At 43.0% G+C, this 21,345-nt stretch overlaps 1 protein-coding gene across 5 annotated transcripts; it reads right to left on the bottom strand.

The window, feature by feature from the left end:
- Positions 1–154: 154 nt before the first annotated feature.
- METTL22 (methyltransferase 22, Kin17 lysine) lies at positions 155–20,503 on the bottom strand. 5 transcript variants are annotated; one of them, XR_010026251.1, is made up of 13 exons: positions 20,425–20,503; positions 18,993–19,042; positions 15,564–15,715; positions 13,388–13,756; positions 10,803–10,843; positions 10,570–10,714; positions 10,326–10,397; positions 9,229–9,282; positions 8,292–8,372; positions 5,465–5,567; positions 3,201–3,369; positions 1,478–1,673; positions 155–931 (listed from the first exon to the last, which is right to left on the bottom strand). XR_010026251.1 is itself a non-coding variant. In XM_063143543.1 (13 exons), exons 4-13 carry the CDS (start codon positions 15,667–15,669, stop codon positions 1,614–1,616), a joined length of 1,200 nt encoding a protein of 399 aa, XP_062999613.1. In that variant the 5' UTR covers positions 15,670–15,715; positions 18,375–18,394; positions 18,993–19,042; positions 20,425–20,503; the 3' UTR covers positions 963–1,613. The 5 variants fall into 5 exon arrangements, 4 of the variants coding, with proteins under 4 accessions (XP_062999613.1, XP_062999615.1, XP_062999612.1 ...); XM_063143543.1 differs by lacking the exon at positions 155–931 and adding an exon at positions 18,375–18,394 and having other exon boundaries at positions 963–1,673; XM_063143545.1 differs by lacking the exon at positions 155–931 and having other exon boundaries at positions 963–1,673; positions 13,571–13,756.
- Positions 20,504–21,345: the final 842 nt, after the last annotated feature.

Here is a 21,345-nt window from a genome sequence, read left to right on the forward strand (position 1 = left end):
TAAAGAGCGTTACAGGGGTCAAATCTGGCTTGCAAAGAAGCTAAATTTTACCTTTCTAACACTACTGAGTGCTATGAAACAGAGATTTTTATTTTTTTTAAAAAAAAATGTGTAACATTCCCCCCGCCCCCAGTGCTACCCACAGGGGCGGTGGTGGGTCAAGCCATGGCCCTTGCTCATCTTTTCCTCCAATGAGTTCAAGGCACTGTAAGTTGGCCCAAGCTGAACTTCATGGCTGAGAATACATTTGAAATTGGGACTCCCCGTGATTAATCTGACATGCTAACCACACCACTGCTCGGTCTTCCAGTCCCTGAGGCTGTTCCTCAAGCCTTTCACCCCCATTTGCAGGTTCTAGGGTATAGAATAATAGAATAGTAGAGTTGGAAGGGGCCTATAAGGTCATCAAGTCCACCCCCTGCTCAATGCAGAAGTCCACCTTAACGCATCCCTGACAGATGGCTGCCCAGCTGCCTCTTGAAGGCCTCTAGCGTGGGAGAGCCCACGACCTTCCTAGGGAATTGGTTCCATTGCCGTAATGCTCGAACAGTCAGGAAGCTTTTCCTGATGTAGACAAGAGCCTCCTGATTGTCAACGGTCTTAGTCCAAAATATCCTAACTGCACTGACTTACTGATTACTTCACCAGCTTCAGGTAGCTCCCCCAATTCCTACAATACCCACTGCTCAGAAAAGTGGAGTCATTGCTGCAGTTGTCTTGCCCAAGGAGGTACATCTTTACCACAAAGGAATTTGCTACTGGACATAGAATTTAGTATCCTGAACATCTTGGCTTAAAGGATGTCCATTCTGCCTTCAAGGATGAGCCATGCCTGGTGAAATCTCAGAAGTGAGAATGAGGTTGAACAGGATTTCCAGTAGTTCAGGGACATGGCTTCAATGCCTTACAAACCTTCTTGTTCCCCTCCATGCTGAGCAGAAAGAAAATAAAATCACATACAATAAGCCAATTGCATGATTTTACATAAGGCACATAAAAGACAGCAACATTCAACTTTCCTTCCTACAGAATGGAGGCTACCTTGGCCCAGATTTTTTTTTAATTTTAGCAATGCAGTATAGCTTTAGATATAGGGCAGAAAATATAACAGACGGTTTCCGGAGGGGTAGCCACACGCGGGTCTGTTTGCAGCAAAAACAACAGACGTGCTTGTGGCACCTCAAAGGCTAACAGATTTATGGTGCCAAAAGCTTTCAGAGACTAGGCTCTAGTCCAAGAAAACATGTGCCAAAATACATCTGTTCATCTTTAAGGTGCCACAAACCACTTTATTATTATAATAATGTGATTGGCATAATGGGGACAAGGCACTTGGTATCCAGCTCTGCTCCATGGGAGCCAAATCTTTCCTTAAAAGCCGCAAAACCAAAACTCTTAAGCCTTCAGGAACAGAATATGTAGCCAGACCACAAATCAAGCATATAATGACTGAAACTGTTCATAAATCACAACCAACCTATAATTGCTGCTGTGTATATATTTAATCTGCTTCTCACTCATACCCCAAATCCATTTGGTTCCTTGTTCCATTCAGAGGACAATTTTGGACAGAACCCTGAAAGGAAACTATTCTGTACAAATGTCCTCATGTCCTATTCCAATCCTCTGGGGGTGGGTGGGGTAGTTCTTTCAGCAGTGATCTTCCATAATTCCTGTCAAGAACAGAATAGATATTCAGTATTAACCCCATTAGCAGAATTTTAATCAAGACAGACTATTTTTTTAAAAGATGGGCATTCCTCCTTTACACTTACAACTTGAATGCATCATGCTTAGAATTCATGGGGAGCAGAAGAGAAGCACACTCTGGCCTCTGGAATCGAGGGGATGTGGGATCACTGGGAGGCTGAACCCCCTCCTTCCCAGGGACAACTGCAAGGTGAGGGGGAGACCACCCTGACCCACCCTTCAGCTAGTGAAGAGGTGGCTGCATAGAGGCTGCTTCCCCCTCCCTGCCAAAAAGATGTCAGCTACTACTTTTTGTCTTAATAGGACTGCAAAAAGGGCAAGAGGGCACCATCTCTCAGCCAAAGGAACAAGAGCACCAATTGCTATTCAGTAAGGGAAAGGTCAGCCTGGCCCAGACTGGATCTAAATGCCCCGTTACAGCAGACTCCTGTGCGATATGGCTGCAAGAAAGGCCAATGCTATTTTGGGCTGCATTAATAGAAGTATAGCTTCCAAATCACGTGAGGTACTGGTTCCTCTCTATTTGGCCCTGGTTAGGCCTCATCTAGAGTATTGCGTTCAGTTCTGGGCTCCACAATTCAAGAAGGGTTTCCCAAAGGCTGACTGAAAACCAGAAAACGATATACGCTGACATCGCTCAGTAGATGCAAAATAAATACAAAACGTTTCATTTTTCACAATTCTGGTAAAGCAAACAAAACAGTGGGTTGGGACTTGGTTCCAGCCCTCTAAGCTCAGCTACAGTTTGCAAACAAGAGAAATCGCTCTCTGGGTGAAGACAGACAGACATAACATTTAAACAGTGACAGAAGCAGTTTGATAGCTTCTCTGCTGTCCTGTAAACAAAAACGTACATTTTTCTCCCCTAGGATGAGCTTGGGAAACGACAGCTCTGCAGGTTTCCAGAGAGGTTCAGCTTGAACAGGAAAGCACTGGCCAATTGGCCTAGTGCCTGTGACATCAAGAACAAGCAGCTCAGTAACTTTAAAAAAAACATTTGCAATTTTTTCCAGTAACATGATGTATGTCTGTTTATATATACTTTTATCCATGCGCCGTCAAAACAAAACAAAGCAGATGTGAAAAGCAAGGCAAGACAGAAGACTTAGTGTTTGATTCGCTGCAACATATGTGTGTAACACAAGTTGCAAATGTGCACTGACAAACCGGTGAAGGATCTACTGCAATGGTTCTGATTTTAGGTATTTTTATATTGCCCTTTAATCATGTTCCTAGGGCGGTTTACAAGAAACAATAAAACATTCGATATCTTAAAATTCTTCGGCTGTTTTCACCCGCTATTCCCTATCTGTATGCATAAGGCATTAGTGGTCGGCGAAGATAAAAGAAATTTGCACAATTTACTGCTGCTGAATTCAACCAGGCAGAGAATTACAAGACAATATGAATTATTCAATCGTGTCTTCCTACTATGATTAAACTGAGAACTACTCAGAAGGTTATTTAGTTTGTCAGACAGTGGTACCCACCAACTGCTCCACCCGCTCATAAACGATATGTTGAGGAAAGGAGAGTTGAACAGGCTCAATGGTGTATCTCGTCTTGCCATCTCTGATATTCAGCAGGTCATTCAAGGTACTTCGAAAGTGACTGTATGCTTCACACACAACATCCATGTGTCTTAAGGTGAAGTTGAACCTGGCAAAGGGACATCCATTTACAGTATCTCAAATTATTTTTATTCAAACAAAAGCAATTACTTTCCCACCCCCCCACCCGGGTGACAGCAAATGACTTCCGACCTTGAATTAAGAACACAGCAACTGCTTTTGTGTACTGTGGTGAAAACCCTAAGACAGCAGAGCTGGCTGGGGCATTCTGGGAGTTGTAGTCCAACACATCTGGAGCGCCCCAGGTTGAGAAAGGCTGCCCTAAGAGGACCAACAGACCCTCTGCCACGTATAGGCTGGCATCCCCTGCGGGTTCTTTGAGGAGGATGCCTCTAGTTACAGGAGGCTTTGCTAGTAGATCTCCCGAGAACTGAGCCTCGTCACTCACCTTGTGGCTGAACTGTCGGTTGCATTCCACCTCAGAAATCAGCACAAGGTAAAATCAATACAAAGATGTTCAACTGGAAGGGTGGGGGAAAAACCCTATGATGCCACTGAAATGCTAACTTGTAGCTTAAGAGCACCATGACAGCCTTGCTGGATCAGACCAAAGGCTATCTGCGCTAGCTCGTTGTTCTGCAAATTGGCCAACCAAAACCTCTGGGAAGCCCGCAAGCAGGGCATGAGGGCAACAGCCCTCTCCCATGGTTGTTCCCCAGTGACTGGTGTTCAGAGACACGGTGCTTTTGTTCCTAGAGGTAGCATACAGCTGTCATGAACCGTTGTGCCTGTTCAGACAACACACTAAGCCATGGTTAGGCCGCTTACCCTTTTGCAGCAAATGGTTAGTGAGCGGGTTTAAACCATGGTTATGTAGCCTCCAGGATTAGGAATGGTTCACACGACACGCTAAGCCATAGAGTTCAGCTCAAAATGCTTAACCACTGTGGCTCAGTGTGTCTTCTGAACAGGGTCATTGATTGCCTTATCCTTCACGACAATCCCCCCTTTAAAGTCATTTAAGCCGGTGGCCTCCCCACATCCTGCGACAGCAGATTTCATAGCTTAACTACGCACTGTTAAACAAGACGCAAAATAAAGAGCTGAGATTTTCTTCATTTGGCACTCCTTCCCTAACTCTGCCTTTTTATACAAAAGACCACCAGCAGCATTTCATCGAACCCATATATTGCAATATAGTCGTGGGTAGCAAAGGGAAGGAGCTGGAAATCCCTGGTTCACAAACTTGTTAATAGCTGCTTCAGTATCTTCTCCAATCAAACCTATGGGGATAGTAGTACTAATCTATATTCTAGGTTTGCTGTAAGTTATTTATGTAGAATGTCAGAGTATTCAAAGCATTTCTGTGGAACATAAATGCCAAGCATTATTAGAAGCTTCAAGGTCTCAGAGGTCTTTCTTCTTTAATTAGCTATTCCTCCCCTATGGAATTTGAAGGGAAGCTATTTTATAGCAAGTCCAATCAATTATATGATCAGTTGCAAATGGCTCTTCTCCAGTATTCTTTCTCACCTCTCCCCTGTGTTGCTTCTTTCCAACCACTAAAGACCCTTTAATCAGAGATGCAGACAATGGTACATAAGCAAAGCCTTTCTATATCTCCTCTCAGGTTGCAATCATAAGCACACTTGCAGGAGAGGAAGTTTACTTCCAAATAAATATCCTTAGGATAAGGCTGTTAGACCAGGAGGGCTGTTCTTTCACTAATCACTCCTCATCAGTACACAAGTGTCTCCATTGTGTGATTGAGGGGAACCTTCCAAAGATAAGCACAAGGAAGGCGTATGTTTATACAAGCTCTTGTTTCTCGACATATTACAAGTGGTTTTGAACAGAACTTCAGTATTCTAGAGACCTTGTGGATGTGCTACAATTTCCACCAGAAAGAACCACTCCTCAACAACCACTTAATGCTTCCTTGGTGATTGTGATTGTTTACTGCCATCTCCAAAGAACGGCTTTTTCTTATGTATATTCTCATCTGTGTAACTGTTTTTTTTGAGACTAAATAATTTGCATTGGAAGGTCCTCTGGAAACATTCTGAGGAACAAAGAGAGAGTCTCTTCCGCAAGCCGTCACTGTTTCTAGCATTAGCAACAATCAAAACAAATTAATCATATTGTGGTGCATTTTTCTTTTAAGAATTAGAAGCATCATTCACCTCTTTTCTATTGACAAGTAGACAGCGCAAGGGTTTCCCAAGTTGCTAGTAATTCGGTACAGCGTTTTGAAAAAAGCATCTGTCAGATCATCGTCATAAAATACTGCAACAAGATAAAAAGCACATCAGGACCATCTGGATTTTGAGCCCACGCTCAAACATTTACTACTACATCATCATCATCATCATCATCATCATTATTTTAACATGCTACAGTCTCTCCCATTCTCAAGAAACCTACTCTTGATAGGCTATCTCTGTCTAACTACCAACCTATCTCTTTGTTGCCCTTTGTTTCAAAGATCCTGGAGCGGGCAGTCTACTCTCGCTGTCTTGACTTTCTTTCTAGTAACTCTGCTTTGGATCCACTTCAATCTGGATTCCGCCCTCTGCATTCCACCGAAACAGCCCTTACTAAGATCACCAATGATCTCCTTACTGCCAAGTCTAAAGGCCATTATTCCGTTCTTATTCTCCTTGATCTAACTGCAGCCTTTGACACGGTTGATCACGATCTTCTCTTAGATTCCGTTCATGACCTTGGATTTTGTGGCTCTGTCTATAACTGGTTTGCCTCCTATCTAGCGGGTCGTTCTTTCAGCGTGTTGACTAATGGCAGCTCGTCTTCCTCCTTTCCCCTTTCAGTAGGGGTTCCGCAAGGCTCGGTGCTTGGCCCGTTGTTGTTTTCCTTATACATGTTGCCCTTGGGCAAGCTTATTCATTCTCATGGCCTCCAATATCATCTGTACGCCAATGATACACAACTATATCTGTCATCTCCGGAACTTTCTCCTGATGTTCACGATCGTATCTCGGCATGTCTTTCAGATATCTCAGCTTGGCTGCTTCATCGTCGTTTGAAACTCAATATGGCAAAGACTGAATTGCTCGTTTTTCCTCCTAAACCTTCTCCTCATCTCTCATTCTCTCTTACTGTCAATGATGTTACGCTTACTCCGGTCAAGGAAGCTCATAGCCTTGGCTTTATATTTGACTCCTCGCTCTCCTTTATTCCTCATATTGAGGCAGTAGCTAAATCTTGTCGATTTTTCCTGTATAATATTGCCAGGATTCGATCATTTTTGTCTGTCTCTTCCGCCAAGACGCTTGTTCATGCACTGGTTATTTCACGGTTGGACTACTGCAACCTTCTCTCTGGCCTTCCTTCTTCTCACATCAGTCCGTTGGTTTCTGTTCACCACTCTGCCGCAAAGATCATCTTCTTGGCTCGCCGCTCTGATCATGTTACTCCGCTTCTGAAATCTCTTCATTGGCTTCCAATTCACTTCAGAATCCAATATAAACTTCTCCTGTTAACCTTCAAAGCTTTTCACGGTCTAGCTCCTTCCTATCTCTCCTCTCTCATCTCACACTATTGCCCCGCTCGTGCTCTTCGCTCCTCTAATGCCATGTTTCTCGCCTGCCCAAGGGCCTCTACTTCCCTTGCTCAGCTTCCTCCATTTTCTTCCGCTGCCCCTTACGCCTGGAACACTCTTCCAGAACATTTGAGAACTACAAGTTCAATCGCAGCTTTTAAAGCTCAACTAAAAACTTTTCTTTTTCCTAAAGCTTTTAAAACTTGATGTTGTGAAGACTTTATACTGTTAGTTTTACCCTACCCTGTGCCTGCTTACCCTACCCTGTGCCTGTTTGCATTCTCTTCCCCTCCTTATTGTTTTACTAGGATTTTATTAGATTGTAAGCCTATGCGGCAGAGTCTTGCTATTTACTGTTTTACTCTGTACAGCACCATGTACATTGATGGTGCTATATAAATAATTGTTTATCGTTATCCATTCTGAGCCTTTAGGATAGAGTGAGTTATACCTCAATTCCTTAGAATAGGACAGTTTTGCAGGCCAGGATAGGAGCAGGCAGAGATGGAAGTTTTGTTAGTGGGAAGGCAGGTGGGGTGAATTTCACATGCTGATTTGCACTGAACAGCTACATCTGCAATCCAATACACACTTACCTGGGAGTAAGTCCCAGCGAATTTAATATTTATTTTCTTACATTTATATCTTTCCCCTTTTCCTCTTGCAAGGAACCCAAGGTGGCTTACATGATCCTCCTCCTCTCCATTTTATCTTAACAACCCTGTGAGGTAGGTTAGGCTGCGAGTCAGTGACTGGCCCAAAGCCACCCAGTAAATTTCATGGCTGAGCAGAGACTAGAACCCAGATCTCCAGACTCCTAATCCAACACTCTATCCACTACATCACACTGACTTTCCAGTGCTTCCTTCTGAGTAGACATTTTAAAATCATGCTGCATAATTTTGGCTTTTGGTCTTCTAAAATTGCCATTGCGCCCTGCAGTACTGCAATAGTCTTCTTCTGCAAATATTCTATTCCGAAATACTGCACCATTCACAGGGAGGTGGAGACATGTTAAATGGAAAGGCACTAAGCTCTTTCATAACTCCTAATTATTTCAAGGAGGTTGTACAGGATAACCGGATTGTGCCTGGTGTCAATTGCTAGAAATTTCCATTAGTAAACAATATAATTGCTCCCAATTGTGATATTATTTTTCTAGGCCCTGTGTATGGTTTTTCTATCACCATGTTAAATCCAGAGAACGTATTTTTGTTTCATTCGGGCACATCTAAAATCTCTGTCCACTTGATCTTAATTAGCAATACTTTTAAAATGGGCATGTTTTGAGTCAGTTTTCTCAGCTTATGGCTATAACATGACATATTGAATTCTTGAAAGAATCATTCCAACAGAGTAATTTAAAACACGTATATACATGGATCATGGGCTTTAACAACAACCAGTGAATATTTGGTTCTTCAATAAGATCTCCAGATGTATTTTCTTACCATCTGCAGCTAGTATCACAGTGGTGAGATCATGCAGCTCAGCAATCTCTTTTTCAGACCAGCTGTAGGAATTTTCAGGATCTACATTAAAATATATTTTATAAAGCAGCTAAAATAGTTCAGATACTGCACAAAGATTTTTTTTAAAATTACCCACACAGTTTTATAACTTAAAAATATAATGCAAAAGGAAAAAAGTATGGGAACAGGAATACAAGCAAGTTGAGGTAGAAACATTTTCCAGTTACAGAATGGCTCAGTTCAGACAACACATTAGTCAACGCAGTATGAAAACTCCACTCAACGTTTGAGTTTTTAGGATGTACTTCCTACACAACTCCTTTTCCCGCTCTTGCCAGAGAACTCTGTAGCCAGTGGGAAAAGTCAACTCAACCCAATGGAAAACTCCAATGCAGAACTCTCTTCTGCACAGTGTGGGTATTCTGCACCAAGTGATTTCCAAAAAAAAAGTCCACTATTGTGTGGTTTTCCCACCAGACAACACGTTTCTGAACACTGTGGAGTTTTAAAACCACCGTTGAGAAACGTGCTGTCTGAACTGAGCCAATGACTTTGTAAAGTACTATATGTATTTATGGCACTGAATAATGCCAGTCATTTCAGACTTGATAAAAAGGCATTTTGCATTTTGATGTCCATGCCTTAGTATAACATATAACACAAAAATGGCTCTGTGTGTTCTTTTTTCCCAAAGAACATTTAGGGTAAACTTGACACATCTCCAAGCTCCAGATTGTTAGAGGAAGATTGAGATTTATTCAGTGATGGGAGAAATGTACTTTGCAAACTCCTTTACTCACACATAATCCAAAGCTTAAACCATGGCCTTAAATTCTGTATAAGTGAAATCAGTAGCTCAACAGGTTGGAATGAAAACCTCCAATCCAACGGTTAAGAAGTGGGTGCCTCTGCTTACCAGTACAGAAATCATCTTTCAGCCAATCCAGAACTCTGACCTTAACTTTATTTCCTGTAAATCAATAAAAGGATAAGTAAATAAGTGGCAAATACTTTTTAAAGGATAGACTACAGGGTTAAATTATAAGTAAAGAAATAAACAAGACTGCAAACTGGCATCACTTTAACTAGAGCAATTTAGTTAAAAAAACATTAAGAAGGTAAAAAATGCTACAGAGAGAAGGAAACCCCTACAGCAGTCCTATCCAAAAGCCAGGAAAAGCATTAACTGAACAGTCAGAGGTTGCCATGCTCACCACCTCAACCCTGAAAATTGTAGTCATGGAAGGGAATTAATAAGTCTCAGTTCATGATTTCTTGCTCTCCCACAGAACTACAATTCCTAGGCTATATTTATAAAGGTATGGTCTTTCCAGAAGCAGCACCCAAGGTGTCGGGGGGTGGGGGTGGAATAGGATACTGCAGATTCCTGGATCTTAGGATGGAAACAGCCCTCTTAACCCCCTTCTCCCTCACAGCTGGCCTGGGAAGAACTGCACGGCTTGCCTCCCTGAGGTTGGGAACATGACCTTGAAGAGGTTGTAATGGGGAAGTGGGCAGGGAGGGGAAAAGAATAGAGAGGCTGGGATACAAGCTGTCCCGAGGCCTCTCCATCCTCCTTCCCTCCACCTCCAAAATGGCCCAGCTAGATGGACAAAGAAGCCTGTCTAGCAAAAATGCAGAGTTTGGAGGCTTACAAGCATCAAGGGCAGAAGTAATAGGACTGCACCCTAAATGTCACATGCCAGTTAACATATGACTTCTCAAATTCCAAGGGTTCTGTAGTTGTGAAACTTGATAACTAAACAGGTTAGAAACTGATTTACAGTACATGTTTACTCAAACAGTTCCATTGTGTTCAATGGTGCTTGCTCCCTAAAAGGGATGTCTAGGTTTGCAGCCTGAAATTTGTAAGGTAGAAACAGCTGAAGGAAACGCTCAGAACATATGTATACTGCATTTAGACATGCAAACATTTCATACGGAGTCCAGCTAATATTTTGGATTCTAATGAGGTTTTGTCCAATTGCAAAAATACAAAATATAGACTTTTACCTGCAGGTTCAATGAGGTGCTTGTTTAATGCAATATTTCTTTCACACATGTCCAGTAGATCTTCACCAATATCTTAAAAATACATTTGAGAAGCACATAGTTGTAATACTTTAAGATGAATGAAGAAAATGAACAAAAAAGCAAGTGTGGAAAAAGCAAAAGGCTCAAATTTCCTCCGCTTTTAACATCTCAGCTTGATGGGCTACTCTTTTGAACACCAAAGGTAATGGTCCTAAATAGATACCTGTGCAATAAGTGGTCTTGGCAGCCTTTGCCACAATAACACTGACAATCCCGGTACCGCCCCCAAGTTCCAAGACAGTACAGTCCTTGAACAAATCTTGCTTGCAGAGGATGAAGTCTGCAAGTAGGAAGGCCCCTCGCCAGACCTTCAAGGCAAGAGGCAAAAGACAGAATTAATAGGGTGGCATGCAGGGCAAAGCATAAAAAGAAGGGATGGCAAGGAAAGCGACCCACCTGCTTGCCAACGTCTTCTAAAGAGGTTGCCATGGTGTGCTCTGGAAAAGCAATTTTTCCCCATTATAAGAGATTTGTTTTAAAACCTTTTCATGAAATACACTGAGGAAATGTTTACCACAAAGACTGGGAAGGTAAATAATAACCTGTCTCGCCCATGACACAAATTTTAAATGTCATTTATTTTTATGGATTACGTTTATGTTGTAATCCGTAAAATCCCAAAGAGCTCAAGGTGGCATACATGCCCCCTCCCAACTTTATTGTTACAACAATCTTAATAGGTAGGGTTAGGAGGAAGGACAGCGACTGGTCCAAGGTCACCAAATGAGCTTAAGGTTGAGCTTGAGATTTGAACCTGGGTCCTCCCAGTCCTGGTCTGACACCCTAACAACTACACCACCCTGGCTCTCAAAGGAAAATTCATGGGGGTTTCTGGCTTCAGTGGGAAATTATTTCACTTCATTTTAAAGGTGCACTCTGTAAAACATTTTATGTTAAAATGCAACGCATGTATGTGCGCTGCTGGCAAATGCATGTGTTAAACAGGTACATTTGCCAAAGAGGTCCCTAATGAGCACTGGCTATGTGGCAATTTCAGGTTTTTGTTTTGCTATGTTGTGATCATTAAAGCCTGTATTATGCACAACTAGACCCACCATAGTAATGTAATGTTTGCACAGCTGCCCCTTCGATAAAACTCAGAAGATACACACAAGGGAAATTAGATTCTTTCCACTTAGGACAAGAGTATGGAATCTTTCTCCTGTCAAGGTCCATATTACCTCGGTTGAAAGTTACTGAGTTCCACATTCCAGCGGTGGGCATGGCCAGATCAGAAAGTTGATGAAGTTACAGGTAAGAGTTTTACTTCTGTTCGGTATGCAATGAACTCCCATCACCTCCACCCCAACCATTTGCATCCAGGCATTCTCTTTCCCCCACTACTGCAAAGTTCCCTCCATCAATTTTGTAGTTGGGGCAATGGAGCAAATATTATCAATAACCCAGAGTGAGACCAATGAGGGTGTGGGGCCAGATTATCTGAAGGAACGCCTCCTCCCATATGTACTTGCCCAGACCCTAAGATCATCATCTTAGACCTATAAAGCCTTACACGGCTTGGGACCACAATACCAGATGGAACGCCTCTCCTAACATGAACCTACACATACGCTACGCTCAACATCTAAGGTCATCCTCCGAGTGTCTACTCTGAGGGAAGCTCGGAGGATGGCAACAAGGGAGAGGGCCTTTCAGTGGTGGCCCCTCAATTATGGAATGATCTCCCCGACAAGCCTTGCCTGGCGCCAACATTGTTATCTTTTCACCGCCATCAAGACTTTTCTCTTCTCCCAGGCAGTTAACATACGCTGAGTTTTTAACTGACCCCAGAATAGTTGTTTTAAATGGATATTATTGTTTTTATGCTTTTATATTTTTATATTTGTTTTTAATGTACACTGTTTTAATCTTTGTAAACTGCCCAGAGAGCTTCGGCTATGGGGCGGTATATAAATGTAATAAATAAATAAATCATCAGGGGTCATTCTCTGTAAACCCCTGCCAAAGGAAATGAGGCAAGTGGCTACCAGGGGGATGGCCTTCTCAGCTGTGGCACCCCGGCTGTGGAATGATCTCCCTAGAGAGGTTCACCTGGCACCTACGCTATACTCCTTCCGACACTAGGTGAAACCCCTGTTATTTCCCAGTATTTTAACAGTTTATCATCTTAGTCTTTTAACTTTGCTGTTTAAAATTTGTATTTTAAATCTGTATAAATCTCTGCATTGCTGCTTGTTTTTATCCTGATTGTGCTTTTATATTGCGTTTTTATGGTGGTGTTTGTTTTATACTTTGATTTGCATTTGATGGCTTTAACTTTTGTGAACTGCCCAGAGAGCTTCGGCTACTGGGCGGTATAGAAATGCAATCAATCAATAAATAAGGAGATGTCTGTTCAGAGAGGCCTGGAGGTCTGCATTTAGTCCACAGGCTGGTGGTTCCCCAGCCTGGACTAAGGATAAGCTACTGAGGGGTGATAGGACAGTATATGTGCAGTGTAGGCGAACCGCTCTAGGGAGCTCTTTTCACAGCAACCAAGACTGATTTTGTGGTTGGCGTCTTGCTCAGTCCCCTCCCATCTGAATCTGATGCATCATCACCTACAACTCAGGAGAAATGGTTCGTGCTACTAGCATAGCACAGCAATGACTCGTAATGTGCTTTGCTGCAATGGGGAGAGAGGAAAATCAGTGTCTAAAAGGCCAGCAAGCAACAGGAAGAGGTTAAGTGAAGGGTTTTGTGTAGGTTGCAGCAACACCAGCAAACACTTGGTAGATAAAGTTTACATTGCCAACCTGTTTTAAGCAGATCAATCCTGGGAATGAGTGGGTGGGGAGAAGGAAGAAATAATAGGCCAGCCTTCCCCAACTTGGTGCCTTCCAGATGCTTTAGACTACAACTCTCATCAGCCCCAGCCAATGTGGCCAGTGGTCAGCGATGATGGAAGCTATAGTCCAAATCACCTGGATGCAGCAAGTACATCTGAGATATGGATTCTATTCATATGCTACATTACTGACCTATTTTAATAACATCACAACAGCTGTCTTCTTCTTCTTCTTGTTCTTCCAAGATGTCTCCACCTTTAGTCAAAATGATGGGATACACCTTGTCCCTTGAAAGATCCTCATCTTCTGTGTAAGGTAACTGAGGCTTTCGGACAACCTCCAAATCCCCATCTTCATCCAACAAAGCTTCAATACCTTTCAAGCAGTTGCCTTCCTTTTCAATGCTGCTTGAAGAATCTTCATCTTCAATACTATCATCCACACTTAATACCTCTCCACGTTTGTGCTGGCATCTGAGGTTTTCCCCCCTAAAGTCTCTCTCTTCCTTCCCAGAATTCCTGTTGCTTTTGTCCAAAAGGAGCTTGAACTGCGAGAGAAATACTAAGAGGCAACAATTTGAAGTCAAACACTGCAGTGTAAGCACCACCATTGTAAATCTTCAAAACAGTGTCAGATAAGTACAGGAACAACAAAGTAATAACTTCTAAATATCATAAAACAGCTCGCCCAATAGCCGGAGCTCTCTGGGCGGTTCACAAAAGTTAAAACCATTCAAAGTATAAAACAACAGTATAAAACCATAATATAAAATACAATATAAAAGCTCAACCAGATAAAAACAGCAGCAATGCAAAATTACAAATTACAAATTTACAAAGGTCTAAACTAGACCTTTCCTTACTCTATAAATAATCTCCGCCAAATCTGCCCATTTAGTAGGATGCTGTTATATGATATCCTGCTGTTTTGGCTAGGCCCTTCTGCATGTATGATTCAGAATTCCTCTGCTGAAGTATTTATTTATTTAGAGTATTTTTATCCTGTTTCTCAGCCAACAAGGCTCCCGGAGCAGCTTAAACATAATCAGTAAAAGAAGACAGCAAAAGAATTATTCTCTCTTCTCACTGCTATAATTACCCCATTAGTCATGTCCCTGGCCATGGCTTCCTACCATGCCGTACAATGATTTCAAGGTTCTAGTCCTGGGATGGGAAATTTATTTTGGTTGAAGGTTGCATTCCCTTGGGGACCATCTGTTGGGTCATAGCCAAAAGTGGGTGGGGCCACCCCTTCTCTCTCTGCCCGCCTTCTCTTGCTCTTCTTCCTTGTCCAATAGCTTTGACCAGTTATCTGAATTGGTTGCTTGCAGAAAGTTTCCACACCTTCCTCCTATTGCTCACCCACATCCTTCCTTTAGGATCCCCACACTTGCATGAAAGTAGGCTGAGGCCTGCAGGCTTCCTACTCCTGTTCTAGTTCTTCATTTCAATACCACAAGGCAGCTGACATGGACGAACAGAGTCAGATGAACACTACAATCCAGTCCATACTGACCTTGATGAATGCATCTGAAATGGACGAGCAGCTCCCTCTGGGGCCACTAGTTACACACAACAAAGCCCCTGTATGTTTAAATCTCAACACTTCTCTGCCACTGACTGCAACTCCTCGTTTACCTCCCCCATTCCTCTGATGTGCCCAAGATGACCTGTTTCTCCCTCTGCCATCTGCCCTGCTACTCTCTCTGCCTGGAACAGTCTCTCCTGTATATGCCAAGCCACTGCCGTCCCTTTCTTCACATCTCCCTCAAGGCTCACACTTTCTTGAACTGCCCTACCCTCACTTTCCCCGAACCTCCACTGCCAAATCCCTCGTGCCAACTTCTTTCTCCCCAACACTGCCTGGATCATTAACTGCCGGGAAGTCCCTGGTCAGCAACTAGTTTTGCGGGAGGGAAGAACGGTGCTGGGCCAGAGCTCCATTCATTTTCAAATGTGAACTACCAGGAAGTTAGGTTTCCACACCCGCTTCTTCTTCTAAGCCCCTTCCCTCGCTTTTGCAAGGACCAGACTTGACTCTGGACCCTTCAGTCTTTAATCCTACTAAAAGCCCTTCAGGAAGTGGCTTTTATTTCCTCACCCTATATCGTAACTGGCACCCACATGTGGTGCTGAATATTACGTTCTGTTAGCAACCATCAATCAAGACTCAGTCTTAACTAGGGAAAGCATATTTTTCTGAAAGCCATTTGTTCCTTGCTTTTCAGGAAGGATGTACTATGTCTCAATTAAGCCCTAACCATTTTGCTCCAGAGAGAGGAAGGTACAGTTTGCAGAAAGCCTCAACCATCGGGCAAAATGTGCTGTGACAAGCTCCACCCACTGCCTCCTACATCAAGTTACGTTACCTGGCTGGCCAACAGCGTTCAGCCTAACCATAAAATGCCTTTTGCTTGGGGTATGTAGGTGGACATCAGACAGCACAGTATCACTTCGAAACATCATGTCATCCATAGTCCTTCTCTCCCCTGCACCTATGGTGTGCTCGTGAGTGGAGCATCTACAATGACAAGACATAGAACGCTATTAATATGTTAACGCATACGAAAGTCTGAACTACTTCACATCTGTATGGAAACTTCAGGGTCCCCCTTCCCATCTGTCCCCCCACCGCCCCGTTTGATGTTTTAAACCAGCTGTCTCCACTTCTTCCACATACAAATGCCAATCTTCGGGGGGGGGGGGGGGAGGCAGGATGCCTGTGCCTCTTAAAAGCAGCACTACATGCAGAAATCAACACTGAACTTCTTGTTAGTGGGGAGATGCAATAGCAGGGGCAGTTTCACTTGCTGAATGCTGGTCTGGAATGCAGCAGATGAAACCCAAGGAGCTCTGCCAAGAAAGACAGTCCAACCTCTCTCCTCGGATTTCCTCTTCTGCTCCGTGCTTCTCAGCCCACTGCTTATCTTCTTCTTTCTTTTGCCGTTCTGGCACCAAGCTCCTCTGTTCCCCAGCTCCCCTGCCTTCTAGCCCCCCCCCCCACTCCCCCGATAGCCCTGACGCTTCCCTGCCCCACTCCATCCTAATCTCACAAAGCCTTTCAGTTGCCTTTCCACCCCTTCCACCATTGACATTCTGCAACTGATCTTTCCCCCTCAGCGGTTAGGATATTTATGGCACTTCCATCACACCACAGCAGTTCAGCCGATGACGACAGGCAGTATTTCAGGCAACAAACACTTAAATATATATTAACATATACACACTTGACTACTTTGCAACCTATGGAGATTCCTCAGGTAGACACATGAAATATTACACCATCACTCTGCAAGGAAGCCAATTATAATGTAGCCCAGAAATAGTAGCGCAGACACAACCACTTTTGGCATTTAACTTTTTCAGTACAACTGGCGATGCAATGCAGATCTCGCTTTCCACATAAACTCGTCATTACTGAACGGAGGCTTTACCCATGCGCTCAACACGTGCAATTAGGAAGGGTTTCTCCATTAGCGACAGAGCAGCCATATACTGTGTAATGGGGCGGGGAAAATCTGTTCAGCATGATTAGAAGTCACATATTTCTAAAGCAATCCTCGGTAGAGAAACAACTGCCTTTATTCTTCTATTTCCCAGGGACAGAAACCCAAGTCCTTTCCAGGCCGCTTCATAATTTCTTTGATTTCCATGCAAACACATTGGAGGTGAACATTTGCAGCTTTCTTCCATCAGATATAATTATATATACCAATGCCTTGTCCCAACTTGTTGCTATGTTGCTGTTGTATTATACATCTAGTATACTGGCTTACAATTTCAGTTTGAGAATCCATTTTCCTCCCGGTGACCGTGGGCTTCTCCTTTCCCCCTACCCCATTTTCCAGGAGAAAGAGAATGCTGAACTAGATAAAATGTGGTAGATATATTACAGAGCCCATAAAAATGTACGCTCAGGACACTATGAGGCCCACCACTCCATCACCCTAGTTGGGATCCACTGTCATTTGGCTTCTCCTCTCCTAGCACTCTCTCCTCAGCAGCCTTTCTAAATTCACCAAGATGAATGGGGGAATTATTTTGTAAGAACTGATACCTGAATTGTCTTGTGTTTTCTCTTCCCCCACCCCTTTCCCCTTTCTTCTTGTCTCATGCCTGTTCAATTGTGAGCCTGCAGGCAGGGACTGTTTTAATTTTTGTATAGTGCCTAGAAAATTTTGGGCAGTTTATAAGTTACTAATATGACATGAATTTGCTTTATACTAAGGATGATTTCCATATGAGATTCATAAAAAAAAAGGATGTCTAGGAATATGCAGGGGTGAGGAAGGACGCACAGGGAGGTGTGCGGCCTTCTACTGTACAACATGTGCCTTACTTGCTTTTCTACAGACAACTCTTGCACAACAATATGGACATTTGATCTTTATCAATATGCAGAGGGCTGTGGCTTGAGAAAATGGTTGCATCTGGAGAATCCTATAGTCCCTAGTCAGATGCAACCATTTTCTCAAGCCACAGCCCTCTGAATATTGATAAAGATCAAATGTCCATATTGTTGGACATTTCGGAGTCCCCTCTCCGAAGCCCTAGACAGTGCTACAATCACAAAAGGGGGACTCTGGTATCTGATTCCTTCCCCCCGTAATGGAAAGAATCACACTGACTGCTTCCTGAGGTGCCAAAAGTAGCCTTGGAGTGGTCTGTAAAGCAGTGTGCTATTGGGCAGCGAAGGAAGGAGAGGCCAGGATACAAAGAATCCTATGGCCTCTCATTCAGCAGTCCCGTCCCATCATCACTCTCCCTTGAGATTGGCTCAGAGACCTGTCTAGCGAACAAAGCCAAACACAGAGGATGGAGAGGCAAAAACTGCCTTCATTGCCCCATCAATCTTGCCAGCAGCAGCTTAGAAGAGCCTAGGGACAGGAGGCTTCCATCTCACAAGAGCAAAACCCATAGGATTGTACTCTAAATTTTCAGTTTTAGGTAATCGCTAAAGGCACAAAAGGAGGGCCTATTTTTGTTTGATTTTTAAAGTCTGACAACTTTCTAGGTGTCAAATATGAAACAAGATGCCGACTAATAGTCTATTTTTCAAATGCTATTCTTTCATACATGCTCAGGGCTAAATCTCATTTTTTAGCAGCAAGCAGTAGATTAATAAGGGGGGGAGAAGTTTAGGAAATGTTTCTGAAAATGTGAAACTTTTTTCCACTTACATGACAATGTATCTGTAATTCTGAAAATAAAGGAAGCAAGATTGGCAGCATTTCTTTTCACCTTAAAACAACAAAAACTGTTTTGCCCAGTATTGAGCCCAGTATAACGAGATTAAAATAGGGCATGGAAACGGAAGCAGTATTTTATGTTTAAGTAATCAATTTTACATTGAAATTATATAGGTGGTCCTTCCTCATTGTTTCTACTTTGTATACCCCCTCCCTTTTGTTTTGTTGATTATACTGTTTAAAGATCTCTCTCTCTCTCTCTCTCTCAGAGCAGGAATCCTGCATATAACTTCCATTGAAATCAGGAAGACATGTGGAAAAAACATACTTTGGGCTACAATCCTATAATTTACACTTACCTGGAAATAAGCCTCATGAAATTCAGTGGGACTTATTTCCAAGCAGGCAGGTCTAGGATTCTACCTGGTTGATGGATACATAAATAAAAAAGGAAAACAGAACTTCATCACTTCCTAAGATTACTACATGTAGTAAATGTATCTAGGTAGGGTACACATTAAGTTCTCTTTGTTACATATCACACCAATATGAAATCCTTTCTTTAGAGATTTCCAATACAATCTTTATGGATGAGCTTATTCTACCTACCTTTGAATTCTTCTATTTAGCCCTAATTTACATTCAGTCTTTCATTGGATCTGTAATTTAAACAAAACTGATTTAATGAAAAGGAAAAAAACTGAGTGCCCATCAAAAGCAGCTTATTGTGCAAAAAGCTTTTAGACTGATTAAATGAACACGTGAAGACAACTACTCATTTCTGAATTGCTACTTGCTAATAACATTTCTAAGCTTTTTTTATGGGCAAAAGAATGCATGTTAAACTCCCTTTGTTACACACCACGCAAAGGATAGTATTGAGACTAATGCTTCTAGCTTCTAGTTGCCAGATCCATTCTTTAAGGGTAAGCCAAACATACAACTGTGCATATTTTTCAAATTCTTGAGTATCTCAAGAACCCCAGACCATGTGGTCTATGACTGTCAGGACGTCAACATATAATAAGCTTGTTATTCAAATAGCTTAGGGAAAATATTACAGATAATTGGAATCACTAATAATAATAATAAAGAAATTTCCTAGGAATTCATATGGAGACTTTGGAAGCTATTCAAAATGTCCACCCAGAGATTATATGAAAGATGTATGTTTTCTCTCTCCCTGCTGCCCCATTATTTTTAAAAAATGACTTTTAATAGTACAATCCTTTACATGATTACTCAGAAATAAAGAGTAACAAGACTTCCAGGTAAAAGGGTAAAGGATTCCAGCATGTAGAGCAGAGGCCTGAAGGCAGCAAAGTCCCTTTGTGAGGCAGAGATTTGATGGGCCACTGGAGTAGATGTGTAAAAATAACTAAGGCCATAATCCTATGCATGTTTAGACAAGAAAAAAGTCCTATGATTCCCAGCATTTATTTATTTATTTTATTACATTTATATACCGCCCCATAGCCGAAGCTCTCTGGGAAGTTTACAAAAGTTAAAAACAGTAAACATTAAAAATATACAGGGGAATACTGGGAGTTGTAGGACTGTTTTTCCAGTCTAAACATGCATAGGATTGTGCCCTAAATTTCTACATTTTGAAACATGGGGAAGCAAGAGAGGGCCAGAGCGGTTGAGGGGAGATGAAATCGAGAAATAGGTACAGACGTAGCATTACACACATACAGTTAGATCGACATTTTATTAGTTTAAGTTCATACTTAACTATTCATAACATTAGGTTTAAATAATATACCTGCATTTTTCTCCCCATTCCTACTTTAAATCCCCTTCTGAACTAAGCGTGTTTGTGCGAGAGGGAGAGAAAGTTGAAGACACTCTGCACGTCCACAGAAGTGCTCTTTTTCTACTACTCCACTCACTGATATGGATATTAGGGGAGGGGGTGGAGCACTGGCTACAATGAGGCGACACTTTTATGAGGTGGGAGGAGAATATTATGGGGCGAAGGCAGCAGAAGCGAGGGGAGGAGCAGCCCCTGAGGTGGGTATAACGACACATCGCATCTCACCTCACCTCCCGCAGCAGACGCACGGAGGCGCCCGACGCCGCCATTTTGCATCCCCCCCCAGCTTCCGCCCGCCGACTTCCGGCGCCTGCCACGAGCGCCGCGCGTGCGCAGGCGTCGCCGTCCTCAGCAGCGCCCCGCCCATTTGGCTAACTGACGTGTCGTCAGCCCAATCGTCTCCTGCTCTCTGCGGTTGCTACGGCAACGAGCCCAGGCCTCAGCGGAACGCCCCCTCCTCCTCCCGCTTGCCAGGGTTGACAGTTGTTACCATACAACTGTCAACCCCTCCCGCTTGCCAGGGTTGCTGTGGCAACAGCGGCCTCTGGCTGGTCTGAGAGGCACAAAAGGGCTCTTTTTAGACCAGGCCCCTGGAGGAGGGAAAAGGTCCCGGATGTTAGGCCAACCTGACCAAAATGGTGGAGCTTTGGCTCACTTTATTCAAGCCTAATGTGTCCCTCATTTCAAGGAACTGACCCTTATTTAGTATTAAAACATTCCGTTCCTTTTCCAGAAGTATTCTAATTATTTATATTTTGCCTTTAAGGATACAAATCCTGTCATAATGGCACATTCATAAAATAAAAAATACAATATTAAATTACAATAAGACAATAGCAGAAGCTCCACATTAGCCTAATCATAGAATCATAGAACAGCAGAGTTGGAAGGGGCCTACAAGGCCATCGAGTCCAACCTAACCAGAGGGCAGGTGGTATCAGTTGCACCGTAACTGCAAAAGGCCGTTTTAATTTTAATTCAAGGATTGTGTATTCTAACAGAGTCCTGTGGCCCGTCTTGACGATGGTGCAGTGGCGCTGCAAGCCCTCAACCCCCTGCATTTACGCTCCTTGTCCTTATCCCCATGCGAAGGAGAGAAAGCGGGGTTTGCAGGCAAGGAGGAGCAGTGCACCGGCACGCTTGCAC

The sequence above is a fragment of the Elgaria multicarinata genome, chromosome 17 (assembly GCF_023053635.1).
Source record: "Elgaria multicarinata webbii isolate HBS135686 ecotype San Diego chromosome 17, rElgMul1.1.pri, whole genome shotgun sequence".
Lineage (NCBI taxonomy): Eukaryota > Metazoa > Chordata > Lepidosauria > Squamata > Anguidae > Elgaria > Elgaria multicarinata.

Excerpts from the sequence above, each read along its gene's own strand:
- METTL22 (XM_063143542.1), bottom strand. The coding sequence starts at position 15,669 with ATGGATGACATGATGTTTCGAAGTGATACTGTGCTGTCTGATGTCCAC. Across the intron at positions 10,844-13,387 it reads TTGTGATGTTATTAAAATAG|AGCACACCATGGCAACCTCT; the intron begins GTCAGTAATGTA and ends TTGCTTTTCCAG. Across the intron at positions 1,674-3,200 it reads ATGAGCGGGTGGAGCAGTTG|GAATTATGGAAGATCACTGC; the intron begins GTGGGTACCACT and ends TGTTCTTGACAG.